This window comes from Cheilinus undulatus, linkage group 5 (genome assembly GCF_018320785.1).
Source record: "Cheilinus undulatus linkage group 5, ASM1832078v1, whole genome shotgun sequence".
NCBI classification, from domain to species: Eukaryota; Metazoa; Chordata; class Actinopteri; order Labriformes; family Labridae; genus Cheilinus; species Cheilinus undulatus.
In genome coordinates, this window is record NC_054869.1 from 51,885,966 (window position 1) to 51,905,733 (window position 19,768).

General features: G+C 39.7%; 1 protein-coding gene across 1 annotated transcript in view; it reads right to left on the reverse strand.

Moving 5' to 3' along the window:
• Positions 1-18,362, reverse strand: part of LOC121509387 (GRAM domain-containing protein 2B-like) — a 31,785-nt gene extending 13,423 nt beyond the window's left edge. Inside the window, exons 1-8 of the mRNA XM_041786704.1 lie at positions 18,113-18,362; positions 8,742-8,861; positions 4,493-4,580; positions 4,215-4,284; positions 2,696-2,799; positions 1,253-1,348; positions 566-637; positions 270-359 (exon numbers count right to left, since the gene is read on the reverse strand). Of these exons, the coding sequence (XP_041642638.1) occupies positions 270-359; positions 566-637; positions 1,253-1,348; positions 2,696-2,799; positions 4,215-4,284; positions 4,493-4,580; positions 8,742-8,861; positions 18,113-18,201 (729 nt within the window). The 5' untranslated portion in view covers positions 18,202-18,362. The remainder of the gene's footprint in view (positions 1-269; positions 360-565; positions 638-1,252; positions 1,349-2,695; positions 2,800-4,214; positions 4,285-4,492; positions 4,581-8,741; positions 8,862-18,112) is intronic.
• Positions 18,363-19,768: the final 1,406 nt, after the last annotated feature.

The following is a 19,768-nucleotide window of genomic DNA, read 5'->3' on the forward strand; positions in this document are numbered from 1 at the left end:
TGTGGCTGTTATAATTTCTCTGGTTGATCAGTGTTCTCTAAGATGTCTTTAATGTTTCTCTGATGATTCGATTTTTCACTAAACATAATTCGAGAGAAGTTTAGGGAAATATTTTATTTTACTACTAAAGTTGACATGCAACTTAGGCTTCACTTACAATTTTGTTTTCCGTATTAACAGATATCAGTCAGAAAATCTTTTCTCTTCCCATCCCTTTAAGGTAGTGCTTTAATCTTCTTTAAATTTTAGTAGGTATGAATGTGGCATACCATAGGAAAGCGGGGTGACAGAGGTGACCTTTGACCTCTGAAGCTGCTCTCAGCAGAGGACGGTATTGGACTGCTACAAGGGCTCTTCTCCTGTTAGAATGCATAACATAAAATCAGACGTATGACATGTGCTCTTTCTAGTTTTAATTCACCATCAGTCTCCAGGAATCTCAATGCTTATATTTGATGAAATAAAAGCTAACCTAAATTAACATTAAAATGACAAAAAGTGATGCTTTTCTGCCTGGCGACAGTGACTTAAAAAGATTGAACCACATGTTGGAGGCTAGTCTTACCTCCAGATGAAGACAGACAGACATCAGGAACTTGTAGGTGTTGTCTCTGGACAGGAAGGACACAAACATGTACTGCAAAACAAACAAAAATAGGTTGACCACAGAGTTTTTCTCTTTGTTTAATGGTGAATATTTAAACTGACAGTACTGAGCGATCTGCAGGTTGTGCACTCAGGAACTGACCAAACTTACAAATGTTGTCTAAGCACTCAGAAGCAATGGGGTATCATTAAATACATGGAGAATTAGGGGTAATTTGGCATGTCTTCTTTGGCTTATTAAGGACAAAACATCTCTCAAGATTTGAAACATCCTTAAATAGATGCACATGACTCAGGAAATAATAAAGGTTTTCAATCCAAAAAGTTATAGAGCAAATAATTTTACTTCCAAGTGATTAACAAGTTGCTATTCTTGCATTTATTTTCACCGCTTATACCAGTGTTACTCAACCCTGTTCAACAAAAGAGCCAAGTTAATTAAAAAATACATCTGCAAGAGCCAAACGAAGAATGGGTTAAAGTGGCAGTAAGTCAAAGCATGCTGCTGACTAACCCAGGGAGCATCTTTAGAGCAGAACTCTGCCAAGTAAAACTGTAGATCCATTTGCAATAAAATGGTTCAATATAGTCTGAGGAGAGTGTTCCTTAATGAACCAAATATTTATGCAGTTCAGTTCTTTCTCACCCTGTCATTTGCTGTGGCGATCACCAGAGCATTTGGCACCAGGATAGCAGTTTTGGTCTTCTTGATGTGAGTGATGGACATCACTGGAATGGCGATCTGAGAAAGATGGATAACATAATATGAGATGAATCGGGTACAGCGCTGTGAAAAAAAAAAGTATTTGCCCCCTTCCTGATTTCTTATTTTTCTGCATATTTGTCCCATTTGAATTTTAGAAGATCATACAAACTTTATTAGGTCCTGAGCACTGACCTTAGTGCATGTCCACCTGTTTAAGGTCATGCCACAGCATCTCAATCAGGTTTAAGTCCAGACTTTGACTACACCACTCCAGAACTGTCATATATTATTTAGTCCATTCAGAGGGGACTTGGTGTGTTTGGGATCATGGTCCTGCTCCATATCCCAAGTGTGCTTGAGCTTGAGGTCATGAACTGATGGACGGACATTTTCCTTTAGGATATTCTGGTAGAAAGCAGAATTCATGGTTCTAGTGGTCCAGGTCCTGGTCCAGACCATCACACTACCACCACCATGTTGGTCTGATGTTCTTTTGATGAAATTCTGTGCTAGTTTTATTCCAGATGAACAGGACGTAGACCTTCCAGAAAGTTCTTCTTCTATCTGGTCAGTCCACAGAATATTTTCCCAGAAGTCTTGGGGATCATCAGGATGTTTTTAGTCAAATGTAAGACGAGCCTTTGTGTTCCTTTTGGTCAGCAGTGGTTTTGGCCTTGGAACTCTCCCATGATGCCGTTGTTGCCCAGTCTCTTTCTGATTGTTGAATCATGAACTCTGACCTTGACTGAGCCAGTGAGGCCTGCAGGTCTTTAGATGTCGTTCTGGGTTCTTCTGGGACCTCCTGGATGAGTCGTCCATGCACCCTTGGAGTCATTTTCACTCCTGTTCCAAGTTTTCTCCTTTTGTGGGTAAGGGCTCTCACTGTGGTTCACTGGTGTCCCAAAGCCTCTGAAATGTCTTTGTAACCCTTTCCAGACTGATAGATGTCAGTGACTTTGTTTCTTCACTTTGTCAGACAGGTTCTAGTTAGGGGGTTTCAGCAGGTCTAGCAGTAATCAGGTCTGGGTGTGGCTCATGAAAATGACAAACATGAATGTCTTCTTATATCTGTGCTCTGCTCTTTCACCCCTACTGTGAGTACATTTCAATACTTTAGGCTTAAACTCAGATCAAACCTGCTGCAGGGGCACCTCACTGAGTTCATAAAGGAGAGACAGCAGGAAAGTTTAACACAAAACGAGAGCAAACTGACAGTTTGTAGTTCAGTGAGGTTCTTGTTTGTCTGAAATGAAACCAGGAAACTAGAAAGTCTGAGCGCTCAGTGATAAATCCCCAGAGGGAGAAATCTTTGAATTCTTGAACAGAGACGTTGACACAGACATTCACAGACTAGTAGGAGTCGCGTGTCCCTGCCGACGTTACCTTTGTGTCTTTGCCAAACACTTTGGAGTGGAAGCAGATCCAGTGGTCAGAGACGAACATGCGTCCCTGATAGAGGATGTCTTTCTGTAGAGCACACGTGTAACCTGACAGGACAGTAAACAGCATCAGATTACTGAGGGGAACCTGACATAAGTGATGAATGAGTGGAAAAAGACAGAAACGTGACATTATTCAATCTTAAAACAACACAAACAGCAAAATATACTTAAGAATCCAGCTTTACTTTGTCTTGATTGGATGCACTTAAAAAGTCTGCTGCAGTCCAATCATATTAAATTATTATTTTTTAACTTAAAGTTCATCGATTAATTTTTTTTTAAATTCTTTTGTCTTTAACCCTGAGGGATTGTTTTTTATTAGTCACACTCAAGCTGCTGAGCCCAAGAAATATTCTGTTCATGCAGTAGCTGTAAAAATATGATCCATTAATATCTTATTCTACTACTATTGAGCTCATCTCTTTACCTACAACTTAACCTAATTATTGATATCAAATACTCATTAATTTTTTAAAGATTTTAACCCTTTAAATGCCAGTTTTTTGTCATAATGCCACACACTTTTCAATGAAAACAAACAAAAAAATGAATTATTTACAAAAAAAAAAAACCTTTTTGACAGATTTACCCACAGTGGAGAAATCTCACAGATTTTGAATGTCCGATGAAAACTAAATTACATTTTAGTCTAGTTTTAGTCATCTTGACAAACACTAAACTTAGTTTCTGTCAGTTTTAGTCATCACAGATCTATTTTTGTTAGTCTCGGTCTAGTTTTTGTCATGGAAAAAAAGGCTGTCAATGAAAATTTTTAGTCAGAGTTTTAGTCGACTAAATGAACACTGGACTGGCCAGACTGCATGAACATGGCGGTAGCTCTGGGCTGGGTTTAGTTGTACTAGAAGCGACAGCATTGCCTGCTAAGTAGCGTTTACCTTGGATGTAGGTCAATTTTATTTATTGGCATAAATAAATCCTTTCAACATTAGAACCCAATAAAAGCTTGGCCCTGATTTTCAGCTCTAAAATGAGGTTACTGTTAGAAAAGATGCCAGCACCAACGCTAATGATCAAAAGCATCAGTATCAATGTTGTCAAGTGATAAAAGGTGAAAAGATGGAGAGAAAATGCAAAGTACTGTAGCTCCACATAGTGGTCAACGATAGCTGAATTATAGCTGATTCCTCTGAATTAGCCCTTTTTGCCCTCCTCGTGAGTCTACTGACTGAAAGCAATTAATCTGACATTAAAAACAGGTCTTTTCAAATGCTCAATATCTGAATATACACTGCTTAAATGCAATTAACCAGAAGCCATAGTACTCCAAATATTAATGTTAATTTTGACCTTAATCTCATCTAAACCTGATGTGAGCGTCTCTTTTCCCTCACGGTCCGTCGTTATATAAGAAAAGCTGGTTGTATCGAATGTCTGAGTCTGATCGAATCCTCATTCAGTATTTAAGGTGAAGCAAAGAGATGTAATCATTAAAGACTCACTCTGCCTCAGCTGCTCCTCTTTGCTGATCTCCTTGAATATTTTATGGTACTGACCGTTGCTCTTAGAAAGCTGAAACACAACACAAAACACACATTTACAATGACATAACATGTATCTGACCTCTGAAGGTCTAAAACGGCCCTTAATGATGGAATTATAAAGAGAAAGAAAACGTCTGTAAATGCAGCCAGTGATGGAGGTTATACCTGACGGTTCCTCCATACTGGGATGTTTATGGGTGTCATAAAAGCATCAGAGTAGATTAATAAAGCCTCACCTGACTATACTGAGACTTCTTTCTCTCGATCTTTGAGTCTGTGTCCGTTTGGACCTGAGTGAGCAGGGAGTGATCGAAGGTCTTTGACCTGCAGACAGAGCGATTAGTACAGATAGATAAGACTGATATCACTTTATACCACAGCAGGAGGACCGTCTGTTTACTGTTCATCTGAGTCACTTTGTACTCTTTTATATAACACTGCAGGTCAACAGGTGAGATTACATAAATGATACGGAGCAGGGGCCTGAATCCACCCACCAATGAATGGGGGCGTGGCCTGTTCAGTCCAAATAGTCTATAGCACTGATCATCAACTGGTGGCCCAGGGGCCATATCAGGCCCCCCAAAGCTTCCTGTCCGGCCCCCGAAAGATCATTAAATTCAGAAAAGGAGGAAACGAAGATGTTGTGGTTTAAAGAGTATTCTTTGGCTTTAAATGTCTGCAGCTTTTAAATCCACCCACAAACAATTAATATGAAATTGTTTCAGAATGTCTCAACATTCGATCTGTTTTTTAAAAAATTTATTTTTCAGTCATACTTAAAGGGGGTAAGGTTGGCAAGTGTTACAAAAATAATGGGTGATAAATGGTAAAGTGGGTTGTGGGGTGGCACAAAGGGACAAAAATTGGTGAAAAAGTGGTGAAAATGGGAAAAAAGGGTTAAAAGTATCAAAAATGGGTTAAAAGTGTCAAAACTAGTACCAAAAAAAGTAATGAAAAGGGGTTAAAAGGTCTCAAAATATGAAGAAAAGTGGAACCAAGAGGATAAAACCTTCTGGAAAAGTGGGTTAAAAGGGGTTAAGAAAGGAAAAAAGTGGGTTAAAAAGGCAAAAAGTATCAATAAGGGATAAAAGTAGTAAAAACAGCACAAATAGCCTGGCAAAGTTGGAAAAAGTGATTAAAAAGTGGCAAAATAGGTGAAAAGTGGCAAACATTGATTTAAATGTTGAAAAAAAAGTAATGAATAGGGGCAAAAAAGAGGCAAAAATGGATAAAAGTGGGTAAAACAAGCAGGAAAGGGGGTTAAGAAGGGTTAAAAGTATTAAAAATGGGTTAAAAGTGGAAAAATAGTGCAAAGAATTAATGGCAAGGGCTTAAAAAGTGGAAAATAGAAGAAAAGTGGCAAAAATGGATAAAAGAGTGGCTCAAAGAGAATAAAACATGCAGAAAAAGTGGTTTATAATGGGCTAAAGAATTGAAAAAAGAGTTTAAGAGGCAAAAAGTATCAAAAATTGATTAAAAGTCGCAAAAATAGCCTGGCAAAGTTGCAAAAAGGGGTTAAAGAGTGGCAAACATTGATTTCAATGTTGCAACAATTATTGAAAAAAAAATGAAATGAAAATGGGTGAAAAAGTGGCAAAAATGGATAAGAGTGAAGGGGGTAAAATGTGCAGGAAAAGTGATTTACGAAGGCTTAAAATTTTGCAACAATTGGTAAAAGAGGAAAAAAGGAGCAAAAAGTATCAAAAATGGGGCCAGATAGGGATAGAGCTCACTGGGAATGACTAAAAATGTCCTGCTTTTGAAATACAAATACTAAAACCATTATATTTCAATCAGACCAAAATATTTCTTTAATTTTTGTGGATTTGAAAGTCCCGCCCCCAGGGTCTCTGTGGAGAATAAATCTGGCCCTTGTGCAGATATACTTGATGACCCCTGCTCTGTAATAATAATGTAATACTCTTTATAGTGTTTAGGCTTCATAAATCCACTTTCAGTCCCTTTGAATCCACATATTTCAGTAGGAGGCTGCATTTTTTCCTTGGATTGTATGACCTACCTTACTCTGCCTCCCATTGGCTAATATCCATTATGGCCTTTGTCCATTAGCTGAGTAAGTACAGATCAGGTCAGGTTCAACACTACAACCTTGGTCCTGTACTACTCTGGCCTCCTGATGTCCATTCTCCAGACCTGTGCCTAATCTCTCCAGGTTTCCACCCAGCTGACCCCTCCATGACACATGCGGTCACCCCCAGCTGACCCCCAGCATCTGGACTAGAGTTACTCAACCCTGCTCAACCAAAGAGCCAAATTGTTGAAAAATACTTTTGTAAGAGCCACAACCTCAGTGGTAAAAAGTGGTAAAAACAGCATGAAGTAGCAATAACAATAAAAGAACAGTGGCAAAAATGGTTAAAAAAGCAGCAAAAATGTGTAAAAGGGGAGAAAATGGGGAGAAAGAGTGGTAAAATGGTTAAAAAGGAGCAAAAAATGCTCCAAAGGTGTCACAAAAAATGAGTGAAAGTGACTAAAATGGGCAAAAAGTAGTCAAGAGTGGCAAAAATGGGCAAAAAAAAAATAGGAAACAAGTGGTTTTCAGTAGCATAAGGTAGATAAAATGGGTGAAAAGTGGTGAAATAGGGCAAAAATGGGATAAAAGTGGCAAAAAGAAGTGGCAACAACAGGCAAAAAAGTAGGAAACAAGTGGTATTTGATGGGAAAAGGTAGCTAAAATGGGTGAAAAGTAGCAAAAAAGGGATGAAAGTGGCAAATATGGGTAAAAAGTTGCAAAAAAAAGTGTCATAATAGGCAAAAAAAAAGTAGGGAAAAGGTGGTATTTAATGGCAGAAGGTAGCTTAAATGGGTGAAAAGTGGCAAAAAATGGTGAAAAAGGGCAAAAATGGGATGAAAGTGGCAAATATGGGTAAAAAGTTGCAAAACAAAGTGTCAAAATAGGCAAAAAAAAAAAGTAGGGAAAAGGTGGTATTTAATGGCAAAAGGTAGCTTAATGGGCGAAAATGGGATAAAAGTAGCAAAAATTGAAAAGAAAAGAAGCAACAACAGGAAAAAGGTTTCCCTATTTTAAGGTTTTCTGGGGGAAAATGTCTAAAATTAAGACATAAATGAGCCACAAATAATCACAAAAGAGCCAGATGTGGCTCCAGAGCCACACGTTGAGTACCACTGTTCTAAAGGCTCACACCTCTCTATAGAAGGCCTCACAGCTGACAATGATTTTAGAGCAGAAACCAAGGGTCAAAGGTCAAAGGAGCTGCAGAGCTCAGAGAAAGGATTGTTGGACGTTTCCAAGAGCACATTGGCCTCCAAAAACTCTCACATGGAAGAAGTTTGGACCAACCAAGACTCCTCTAAGAGCTGGTCACCTGGCCAAACTGAGCAATTGGGGGAGACGGGCCTTAGCAAGAGTGAAGACCAAGATCCTGATGGTCCTGACTGAGATCCAGAGATCCTGTGTGGAGATGGGACAAAGTTCCAGCAGGATAACCATCACTGCAGCCCTCCACTGATCTGAGCTTTATGGAGGAGAGATGAAGACTCTCCTCAGTGAGAAACACATGAAGGTCTGCTTGGTTTTGTTTGGTAGTCGTTTAAATGAATTGAAATGACTGCAGCATCAGGCTGCAACATAACAAAACTGGCAAAGTGAAGGAATCTGAATCATTTCTGAATGCACCGTAGGCTCTATCAGGGTCAGCCAATCAGAGGCAGAGTAGGGCAGGTGTGATTTCTGCTAGTGCTACTTCCCATCAGCTCGCTCCCCTCATCATAGTTGCATAACAACCCTTACTTCCTGATGCAAACAGCAGAAGTTGGTAGAAACACAAAAGGACAATTCTAGATGATCAAAACATGGAGGGGAAGTCTACAACAGAGGCTGTTTGTATGTCGATGGATAGGTCTCATGAAATGTGGAGCATAGTTTAAGAGCATACCCTCCTCTGCAGGCGCCACCTCTGCACGTAGCCTGAGTGACACCCTGCATGTCAGTCAACCTGTTTTCAAGTTTTCCTTAGCATGCACTACCTCTGCTTCCTGTCCAACTGCACAGAAACTGATGGAAAGAACGACATAAAAATTTGATTTGAGCTGCATTTGTGTGCAGAGGTCTGTCTAAGGAGAGCTCCAGTGCACAGTGTTTATTTTTCCACATCAGGGAGCTGAAATCAGAAGGTAGCAGGGAATCATGGGAGTGATTTCCTGCTAACCTGACACTTTTATTTTGAATATAAATACTCCTACATTTATTTAAGCTGGTGAAAATGCAGGCTGAGCCAGCAGCCCAGTAAGAGGGGACAGATGATGAGAACACATCTGGTTTGTTTGACCTGATATTTGAAGTTTTCTGTCAAAGGTTAGGGAGTTGAGTCTACACATGTGAGCCTTCAACAGACAGCAGTACGACTGAATTCAGATCTACACCACGGCCTGTTACAGTCTCCACTGCTCTGTACTCAGGTTATTTCTTGTTGTGGTTAAAATCTTCTCATAAATTAATACCTGACTAGAGCTGGTTTCCTCCGGCCTGTGAGCTCCTGCTGCTCCAGAACCACGGTCTGCAGAGGCTCGCTGGCCATCCTCTCGTACCTGTGGCGCTCCTCCATGTTTTCTACATCTGAACTACAAAACAGAGAAACAACAATCAGACTCCACAACAGCAGGGACAGAGGAGACTGTGATGCACACACACACGTAAAAAACCCAGAGGACGGGCCCACACATGCATTGATACCAATGCATGTGTGTTGGATCAGTAGCATCGGTGCTAGCGTCCTGAATAACAGTACCTCATTCCAGCTGACAAGTTTGTCAAGCTGTGATTGGATTCTGACGGTGAAATTCTTTAAACACGTCTCTTTTAAACCATTTTTTAACTCCTTGTCACCATTGTTTCCTATCAGTCTGCCACCTTTTCCCTTATAACCCATTTTTGATATTTTTCACTCATTTTTGCCACAGTTTAACCCCTTTTCACCACCATATCCAGCCTTTTTTGGTACTTTTGCAATTTTTTTTCGCTACTTACAATATATTTCGACACTTTTTGCCCATTTTTGCTACTGTTTAACCCCTTTCTGACAAATTCTTTCTACCTTTTTATCCCATTTTCACTGTTGTCCACCCCTTTTTCTCATTTTATTCATTGTAAGAACCTTTTGGGTTTTTTTTGTACTTTTTGTCCTCTTTTAACTGACTTTGCCAATTTTCCCTATTTCATAACTGATATTTTTCAATTTTTCTGGCCTTTTTTTCTAAATTTTTCCACTTTGAACCCACTATGATACTATTTGCCAGCTTTTGTCACTTTTATGCCATTTTAGTCTTCTTTATTCCATTTTGCCACTTTCTCCTTGTTTTCTCCCAACTTTTTCACCCATATTTTACTCGCCATCCAGCCACTTTTGTAACATTTTAACCATCTTTATCACATTTTGGTACTTTTAACTCATTTTTGCTACTGTTTAACCTCATTTCACTACTATATCCAACCATTTTAAACGTTTATGCCCATTTTGCCACTTGAACCCTTTTTTTTTTGCAACTTTTCAATCATTCTTTTGACCTTTTCAACCCTTTTTTCCATCATATTATCCATCCCTTTTCACTCCTTTTATGCATTTGTAGAAACCCTGTTTTGCCACTCTTATTTTTTTTGACCATTTAGTCATCTTTCAACTGATTTTGCCACCTTTCCCCATTTTTATAACTGATATTTTTCACTTTGTGGTTTTTTTTTTCAAAATGTTTCCACTTTAAACCCACTTTGATACTATTTGCCAATTTTTGCCACTTTTATGCCATTTTAGTCTCCCATCCACATTGTTAAATGGCAAAAATGTTCTAAAATTGGTGTTAAAAAGTGATGAAAAAGGGTTAACATTTGGTAAAATTGGTGTAAAGTGGCAACAGTGTAATTTTAAAAATATTGTTTGTGTTTTTTAAGGCATCTGGTGAGCCCCTCTCAGTGTCTTGGGACCCCCCAAGGTTTTTATTTTATTTATTTATTAAGTTTATTTGCTAGGGACAATGCAAATTACACAGTGCAACTTCAGCCTGTTACAAACAAGCTAAAAGTAACTGATGTTTCACATACAGAGATTATAGCTTTTGCTAGTTTCCATCTCTGTCGCTAGTTAGGCTTTTAGAAAATGAAAGAAGGTAAAAATAGAGATATCAAGTTTGTATAGAAATTGCACAAAGAGTTACATTTGATTAAAAAACGGTTGAGAACCGCTGCTGTAAAGGACACATCCTGTCTGCCATCATTCACTAGAATATACTTGTAATGTTTGTAACTGCCTGTTTGAACATTGTGCATTTAAAGAGTAGTATTTCTGATTTGAACTCAACTTTCTGTCTCACTCCAGTCCCATGTTATCATGAATATTTTGAGGTGATAAATGAGAAGGAAAAATCTTCCCAAGCCTAAACCAGATTTAAAACAAAGACTTAGAGTTAAAAAGAAAGCTGTATTTACCCAGCATGACCTCAGAGAGGCTGATTCCAAATGACCTTAAACATATCTTTGACTTTTCAGCTCACTGATAAGGATTTTTTTTTATCTCTGATAAACGTCCAGCTTGTTCATTCTCCAGTGTGTTCTTATAATAACCGATACTTAGTGTCATTATTGACAGAGAGAATTAAATCCACTGTTACATGCAAATTCAGTTTGCTTTTCTACGATAATTGCAGTTCAAATTAAAGTAACTAAATAAATCCCCAATTCTAAAAAAAGCTGGGGCGCTGTGTTAAATGTAAACAGAAGTTAATGATTGTGAAATCTCATAAACCCATACCTGATTTACAGTAGGACATAAAAAACACCACAGATGTTGAACCTGAGACAATTTACCATCACCACCATTCATTATAAATATAAGCTCAACTTGAATTTATGGCAGCAACATATCTCAAAAAAGTAGGGACAGGAAAACAAAATGCTTTAAAACTAAGTGGTACTAATGGAAACAGCTGGAGGAGCATTTTGCAACTAGTTAGGTTAATAATTGACAGGTCAGTAACAGGGCTGAGAATAGAAGGAGCATGCAGAGTCTCTCAGAAGTAAAACCAACCTGATTAAAAAAAAAAAAAAACTGCATCTAAAAGTTGTGGAACAATTTCAGAAAAATGTTCGTCGATGTAAAATAGCTCAGACTTTGAATCTCCCTTCATCTACAGTCCATAATATCATCAACAGGTTCAGAGAACCTGGAGAAATCTCTGTGAGCAAGGAACATGGACTGAGGAAACATGGAAAACTGTTCTGTGGTCAGAGGAAACCACAGACACCGTGTCCTGAACGCTGTGCCAAAACACCGAACATTTTAGTCATTACCAGTGAGATCTGTCCCTACTATCTATAATACAGCAGGACACAAGGAGACAGACCTGACAACAGAACCGGCCGCACCCCTGAAAATCACAGAGAATGGGCCGTCCACAATTGTGATTTAGCACCAGTATTAACCCATTTTTGACACTTTTTACCCCTTTTTCATACTTTTGCCCCTTTTTGCCTCTTTCAACCAATTTTTGCAAGATTTTAACCCCTTTTGACCCACTTTTCCTGCATGTTTTATCCACTTGTGCCACTGTTTTATCCATTTTTGTCACTTTTCTTCTGTTCTGCCACATTTTAACTTCTTTTCACTGCTTTTTCTGCCAATTTTCATCCCTTTGTTCCACTCCACAACCAATTTTGCCACTTTTCACCCATTTTTGCTGCTCTCTAACCCCTTTCCTCCACTTTATCTGGTCATTTTTACAGCACTTATGCCAACCTAAAACCAGATCAAATGTTGAAGCGTTCTAAAACTATTTCAATTTTGTTTTTGGGGATGGATTCAACAGCTGCAGACATTTAAAGCCAAAGGATACTCTTAAAACCACATCTTCTCTGAATTTAATGATCTTTTAACATCCAGCAACATCCAGACGATGTCTCTTTCAGGGAAGGCCTTGACTATTTCAGCGAGACAATGCTAAACCACATACTACATCCATCACAACAGCATGGCTTCACGGGAGAGGAGTCCAGGTCCTGAACTGGCCTGACTGCAGTCCAGATCTTTCACCAATAGAAAACATTTGGAGCATCGGAGAAGGGAAAATCCAGCAAAGGAGACCCAGGACTATTGAGCAGCTAGAATCCTATATCAGACAAGAATGGGACAACATTCCTCCCCCAAAACTCCAGTAACTTAGATATAATTTAAAGTGAAAATAATCTTTGACAGCAATGCAGAAAGGAACATTACATACATGTGTACCCACGAGACATAAAGCAATTCATTCCAATATAAGATCTATCACATATTCTTGATGACTTCCTTTTTTGCCAAATGACCTTTGTTTTGTTGCCTAGGATACGGATGTCCCAGTGCACCTCTGCCTCTATACCATAGCTATCAGCACTACCCCACATGTCTACTGTGCATTCTTCTAAATATCCGAGCCTGTTTGAGTCTGTTCACTCACTGGTAGTCTCTCTCCTCGTGTTTTGCAGATCCTCTGTTCTTCCTGCGGCTGTCCTCCGGCCCGTTCCCACTCTGCTCTGTCATTATCGCTGTAATATCTTCACCAATCAGCCGTCTGTTTGTCTGTCGGCTGCTGTGAGAACTAACCCTGAGTTCAGCCTGATCCTCCCCTGCACATTCACCTGTTTGTGGGCGTGTCTCTGGGCCTCCTGTTCTCACATGTCACAGCCAGTTAGGATGCAGAGCGATGTGGTGTGTGTTTGTGTGCATGAACCATTGTACTAGTGACTTAAACAGCATCTTTTCATCTATGAAGATCTTACACCTCCTCTCTTCATAGTTTTCAGACAGAAAAAGTACATATTTTGTGTAAGCAGGTAAAGGTGAGTTCTCATGCTGTGTCTCATGTTACACAGGAACAAAACTGGCTTCTCTTTTCCCCCCTTTAGCTTTCACGGCTGCAGAACAGGAAGAAATCTGAACACTTTCCTTTGTTGATACCTGCTGCCTTCGTTTCCAGCGATCTCAGGGTTTCTACACATGGAAATGAGAGTTTGGGTTACAGAGAGAAAGAAACCAGTCCAAGAGCCAGAGGAATCCAAGTCAGCAACAAAAAGGACTGGGTCGTTGCTCGGTGGTCCAGATGAAAGTAAATTTTGCATTTCATTTTGGAATCAAGGTCGCAGAGTCTGGAAGAAGAGTGGAGAGGACCAGAATCCAAGGTGCTTGAGGTACAGTGTTAAGTTTCTGCAGTCAGTGATGATTTGTTGTCTCCACTGCTGGTTTCCAGTGGGACTTGAGACCTGCCCACACTGCCCAAAAGTACCAGTACCTGGTCTAAGGACCATGGTATCCCTGTACTTGATTGGCACCTCAGCAGTGCCACGGACTGATCGCCTCATTGCCATGCCACATTGCTGCAGGGATTCATGCAAAAAGAGCCCCGACCAAGTACTGACAGCTGTACACGTTCATACTTTTCAGTTGTCCAACCGTTGTGTGTTAAAAATGTTTTTGTTACAGGTCTCACACTGAGTACCCATAAACCAGCGATACTCAACCTGTGGCTCTGGAGCCACATGCGGCTCTTTCATGTCTTAATTTTAAATGTTTTCCCCCAGAAAACCTTAAACAAGAGAAACTTTTTTGCCCATCTTTCACCATTTTTTTTTTTTGCCACGTTTCACCCATTTTAGCTACCTTCTGTCTTTAAATACCACTTTTTTCCTACTTTTTTGCCCATTTTGACACTTGTTTTGCAACATTTTTTTTTGCCACTTTTCATCCATTTAAGCTACCCTTTGTCATTAACTACCACTTGTTTCCTAGTTTTTTTCCATTTTGGCCACCTCTTCTTGCAACTTTTATCCCATTTTTTCCCCTTTTCACCATTTTTCAGCCATTTCAGCTATCCTTTGCCATTAAATACCACTTTCATACTTTTCAGTTGTCATACTTTTAATCCAATTTTGACACTTGTTTTGCAACTTTTTACCAATTTTTTGCCACGTTTCACCCATTTTAGCTACCTTTTGTCATTAAATACCACTTTTTTCCTAGTTATTGCCCATTTTAGCCATTTCTTTTTGCCACTTTTATCCCATTTTTGCCCTTTTCACCATTTTTTTTTTTTACCATTTTTTGCCCATTAAGCCCATTATCCTTTGCCATTAAATACCACTTTCATACTTTTAATCCAATTTTGACACTTATTTTGCAACTTTTTACCATTGTTTGTCATTTTTCACCCATTAAAGTTACCTTTTGTCAATAAATACCACTTTTTCCTAGTTTTTCCCCATTTTAGCCACTTCTTCGTGCAACTTTTATCCCATTTTTGCCCCTTTTCACCATTTTTCACCCATTTCAGCTATCCTTTGCCATTAAATTCCACTTTTTCATACTATTTTTTGCCCATTTTGACACTTGTTTTGCAACTTTTTACCAATTTTTTGCCACTTTCCACCCATTTAAGCTCCCTTTTGCCATTAATTGCCACTTGTTTCCTAGTTTTTGTCCATTATGGCCACCGGCCACAAGGGCTTAAATTACTGTGTTCTTTTTTCCCAGGAAATAATTTCCACAATTCAAAACACAAACAACATTAAATATGATGATATATTTATTGTGCGTCACATTTTCTTAATAATTTTTTTTAAAGTAAACTATTTATAAATTTTGCCACCTAACTTATATTGCTGACTACTTCAGGCTGTCTTTGCTTCACCGCTTATGACTGTGGCTCTTGCAGTGAGGTGAAATACGATCTGGCATGTGCCTGGCCTGGATATTTTATTTTGGTTTCGGCAAAACTTCCTCCCCTCTTGATCTGCTCCATGCTGAATTTATGCACAGGGCTCCGGAAGTCCTGCTTGTCTGCTGCAGGGCGCTGTGACAGAGTTTGTGAAAGCACTCTCATTGATTAAAACTAAAACCTGTCCATGGGGAGAAGGACAGCACTGCTGCCTCCTGCTGGTCAAACTGAGGTATCACACTGAATCAAATCAGTTACAAATCAAATACATTACCGGCCACAAGGGCTTAAATTACTGTGTTTTTTTTTCCCAGGAAATAATTTCCACAATTCAAAACACAAACAACATTAAATATGATGATATATTTATTGTGCGTCACATTTTCTTAATACATTTTTTTAAAGTAAACTATTTATAAATAAATGTGCCTCCTCTTATCCCGACCTGCTGACTACAGGCTTGGCTGCATCACCGTTATGATGTTTTGTCGATGCAGTGAGGTGAAATACGATCTGGCATGTGCCTGGCCTGGATATTTTATTTTGGTTTCGGCAAAACTTCCTTCCCCTCTTGATCTGCTCCATGCTGAATTTATGCATACAACCTAAAAGTCCTGCTCTGTCTGCAGGATGCGCTGTGACAGAGTTTGTGAAAAATTCTCATTGATATCAGACCACTTCAGTGCTGGTTTCTGAGACATCCTGCCTGGTGGTGACACCAACAAAATCCAATGTAAGTGAAGTAAAGAGTGTTAATATAACTGAGGGTGATGGCATGTAAAAAGGAGGAAAACATGATGACGTGAACTGTGAGACCTGGCTTCTGTGTAAAGAAATGTGACCCTGCTATTATCCTGATTCTTTGTCTGTGTAATCTGAGCTGACTGATATGAGCTGTGGGTCACTGGGCCACTTCACTTGTCAACAAACGTGAGGAGGTTCCTCTGTGTATATGAGTCTCTGCTCTCTGGACCTTGTTATCACATACACTATATTGCCAAAAGTATTTGCTCACCTGTCTTGACTGGCATATGAACTTAAGTGACATCCCATTCTTAATCCAAAGGGTTTCATATGACGTCGGTCCACCCTTTGCAGCTATAACAGCTTCAACTCTTCTGGGAAGGCTTTCCACAAATACACAGGAGTGTGTTTATGGGAATTTTTCACCATTCTTCTAGAAGCGCATTTGTGAGGTCACACACTGATGTTGGACGAGAAGGCCTGGCTCTCAGTCTCCGCTCTAATTCATCCCAAAGGTGTTCTATCGGGTTGAGGTCAGGACTCTGTGCAGGCCAGTCAAGTTCATCCACACCAAACTCTCTCATCCATGTCTTTATGGACCTTGCTTTGTGCACTGGTGCACAGTCATGTTGGAACAGGAAGGGGCCATCCCCAAACTGTTCCCACAAAGTTGGGAGCATGGAATTATCCAAAATCTCTTGGTTTGCTGAAGCATTCAGAGTTCCTTTGACTGGAACTAAGGGGCCAAGCCCAGCTCCTGAAAAACAAGCCCACACCATAATCCCCCCTCCACCAAACTTTACACTTGGCACAATGCAGTCAGGCAAGAACCATTCTCCTGGCAACCGCCAAACCTAGGCTCATTCATCAGATTGTAAAAAGTCAAAATTATAAATTGAAAAGGTCAAAATATGAGACAAAAAGCCCCAAAATCAATTGAAGTCATAATTGTGCAATACTCTGTATTTTTTCCACATTTTTATGACTGAAGGATATTTCATATCATCAAGGTTAAGTTTACAATTTAATTCTGGAGGAAATCTGCAGACCTCATATTTTAGGGCCAGTTATAACTAGGTGTAACTGTACTACGGGCCAGATTTGGCCCCCGGGCCTCGAGTTTGGCACCCCTGCTATAGGCCAATCACACTTATGCTTCCATTTTTAAACTGCTCCAGCCAAACTTCTCTTTGCTGCTCCCTCTGCAACCTTCCTCCACCCCAGCTCCTCCTTTATTTTGCATCGTCATTCTGTTCTCTCTGCTCTGGATTTTTGCCGCTTCTCTCCCTGCCTCAGGCTTTCCTTATACACACAGGAAAGGCAGGTTCCTGCTGTTCCTGTTTCATGCTTTCCACAAAGGCTCATGGGAGAGCGGGGAGATCCCAGAACAGCCAAAATAATAACTGTTGATATAGAACAATATTTACAACTGCACATCAACTGCACTGTGATAAACACTCCTCCAAATGAAAAGAAGTCACTCTGGTTCTATCTCTCTCATTTCTCTGTCGTTTCCATCTGTAAACCATTTCACTGTGACTCCCCTGAAGAGGAGTTGACTAAATGTGATTTAGCTGAGGTGATTAGATCACATTAGGATGAAGTGACACACACAGAGTCTGAGTCTGCTCCATGCTGAGCTGTACAAACAGACAGCAGACGCCCTTTGGAACACAAAAACAAACTGGATGAACTGCAGCTCCGAACGCTAAAATCACCACATTGGATATGTCCTGCAGGAAACCTGAGATTCTGTTATGAAGCATGCTGCCGCAAAAGATCATAGTACACTGCATTCCAAATTATGATGCAAATTGGATTTTAGTGTCATAAACATTCAGATTTTTGTTTTTCAGTTAAACTCATGGATGGCTTTGTGCCTCAGGGCTCTTTGGATCACTGAAATCAATCTCAGACACCTGTGATCATTAGTTTGCCAGGTGAGCCCAATTGAAGGAAAACTACTTCAGAAGGACGGTCCACATTATAAAGCAGGCCACAGGTTTCAGCAATATGGGAAAGAGAAAGGAGCTCTGCTGCTAAAAAGTGTGGACAAGGTATGAAATCATTAGATATTTCAGGAAAACCTAAGCATGATCATCGTACTGTGAAGAAATTTGTGGCTGATTCAGAGAACAGACGGGTTCATGCAAATAAAGGCAAAATGAGGAAGGAAAGAAAGAAGACATTAATCCAGACTCTGGGAAGACTAATGCACTGGTGTTAAATCATAAAGGCAATCTCACTCTCAAAGATGTGACTGGAGGTAGGAACAGACTTGAGTAATTTAACAAGAAGAGAAAAAAACAGATGAAGCATGGATTAGAATGACCGAAGCAAACATGCCACATCAGAACTGGAGCATCTGAGACATGTTAGAGAACATTTCTTACCGGTGATGTGTGCTCGTGTAGTACAGAGGTTTGGACATGGTGCTTTTCCTTTTTAACCTAAACAGGTCGTCTGGACCGTAGTTCTCCATCGCAGCCACAGGATCACTTTAATGCTCCTTTCCTGCCTGAACTGATCCATGAAACATGTTTAATATCGGCTGACTTTACTGAGGTGTTCTGACTTATTTAGCAGTCTCTCCTACTCTCACATTTATACTCCCCTATGAAACGCCTCCTGGACGTCTGCAGCGTAAACACGGTCCAGCAGTGAGTGAGGCTGTACAGTGGCTCTGTTTGTTTGGTCTGACAACAGTGATATAAGATAGACTTTTACCCCCCTCCCCTCATCATCCTGTCCCAGATCTCTTATCACACACTCTGGTCAATGATAGACAAGCTGTTTTTGGACTTTCACTGAAAAACACAACATTTGGGGAGGGAAAGGGTTTGTTTTTAATAAACCTCCTGAACCATCAACATGCGGATGTATTAACCCGTACTACAGCCCTGTCTCCTGGCCGCTCCTGCTCAATTTCAGACTATTACCACCCACAGTAATATCACACTGACATAAGTAGTCAGAGCCTTTAATCAACTCTGTAAATGTAGCTCAGCTTCCTCCATCTCTCCTGATCTTTGCTGAGATGTTTCTACACCTTGGAGTCCACCTGTGCTAAATTAACCTGATTAGACATGATTCTGAAGGCTCACACCTCTCTATAGAAGACCTCACAGCTGACAATGATATCAGAGCAGAAACCAAGGGTCAAAGGTCAGAGGAGCTGCAGAGCTCAGAGACAGGATTGTTAACAGGCACAGATCTGGGGAAGGCTACAAAAACATTTCTGCTGCTGAAGGTTCCCAAGAGAACAGTGGCCTCAAGGATTCTCATAAGTTCTCCAAGTTTGGACCAACCAAGACTCTTTAGAGCTGGTCTCTTCACCAAACTGAGCCATCAGACGAGAAGAGACTTAGTAAGAGGGCATGCTCGGGCCTTTGTTGGGGCAAAATCTTCTATGGAATTTAGGCAGCATGTAACTGAAATGTAACAATTTTTTTACTAATTTGATTAGAAATTTTAAGTAATGATTACTCTATTTTAACATTTTGGGAATTTGCCTGGAATTTAACAGGAAATTTCATGGAATTTTTATTGAAAATTTCATTTATTTCTTGAGGCTTTTCCTGAAAGATTTACTTAAACATTTGGGGAATATTTGAGGATATTTTGTGGTATTTTTAAAAAGATCTTTGCTATTTTAAAGAGAGCTAATGTTGAAATGTTTTTTGGATTTTAATGAAAACTTGAGATTTTTTTAAGTTTTGGTAATTTGGTAGTTTATTGGAAATTTGGAGAGGGAACTTCCGTCCCACTTTCCTGAACTTTCATAGAAGTTTTAAACTCCTTCGATGTTTCAGGGGTTTTCCTTTGGGAAATTGTCCTTTGGAATTTAATTGGAATGTATTTGTAATTTTTTGTGCATTTGATTGAAATTTGGGGTAATTTGCTTGAAATTTCCTGGAAATGTCATGAAATTTTGCTGAAAATCTTAAGGCTTCTTTCCAGAAAGATTTCCTATAAATCTTGGGGAATATTTGAGCACAGGTATCAAGTACCTAGGCTTCTACTTAGGAACAGGATGTGAGTATATTTAC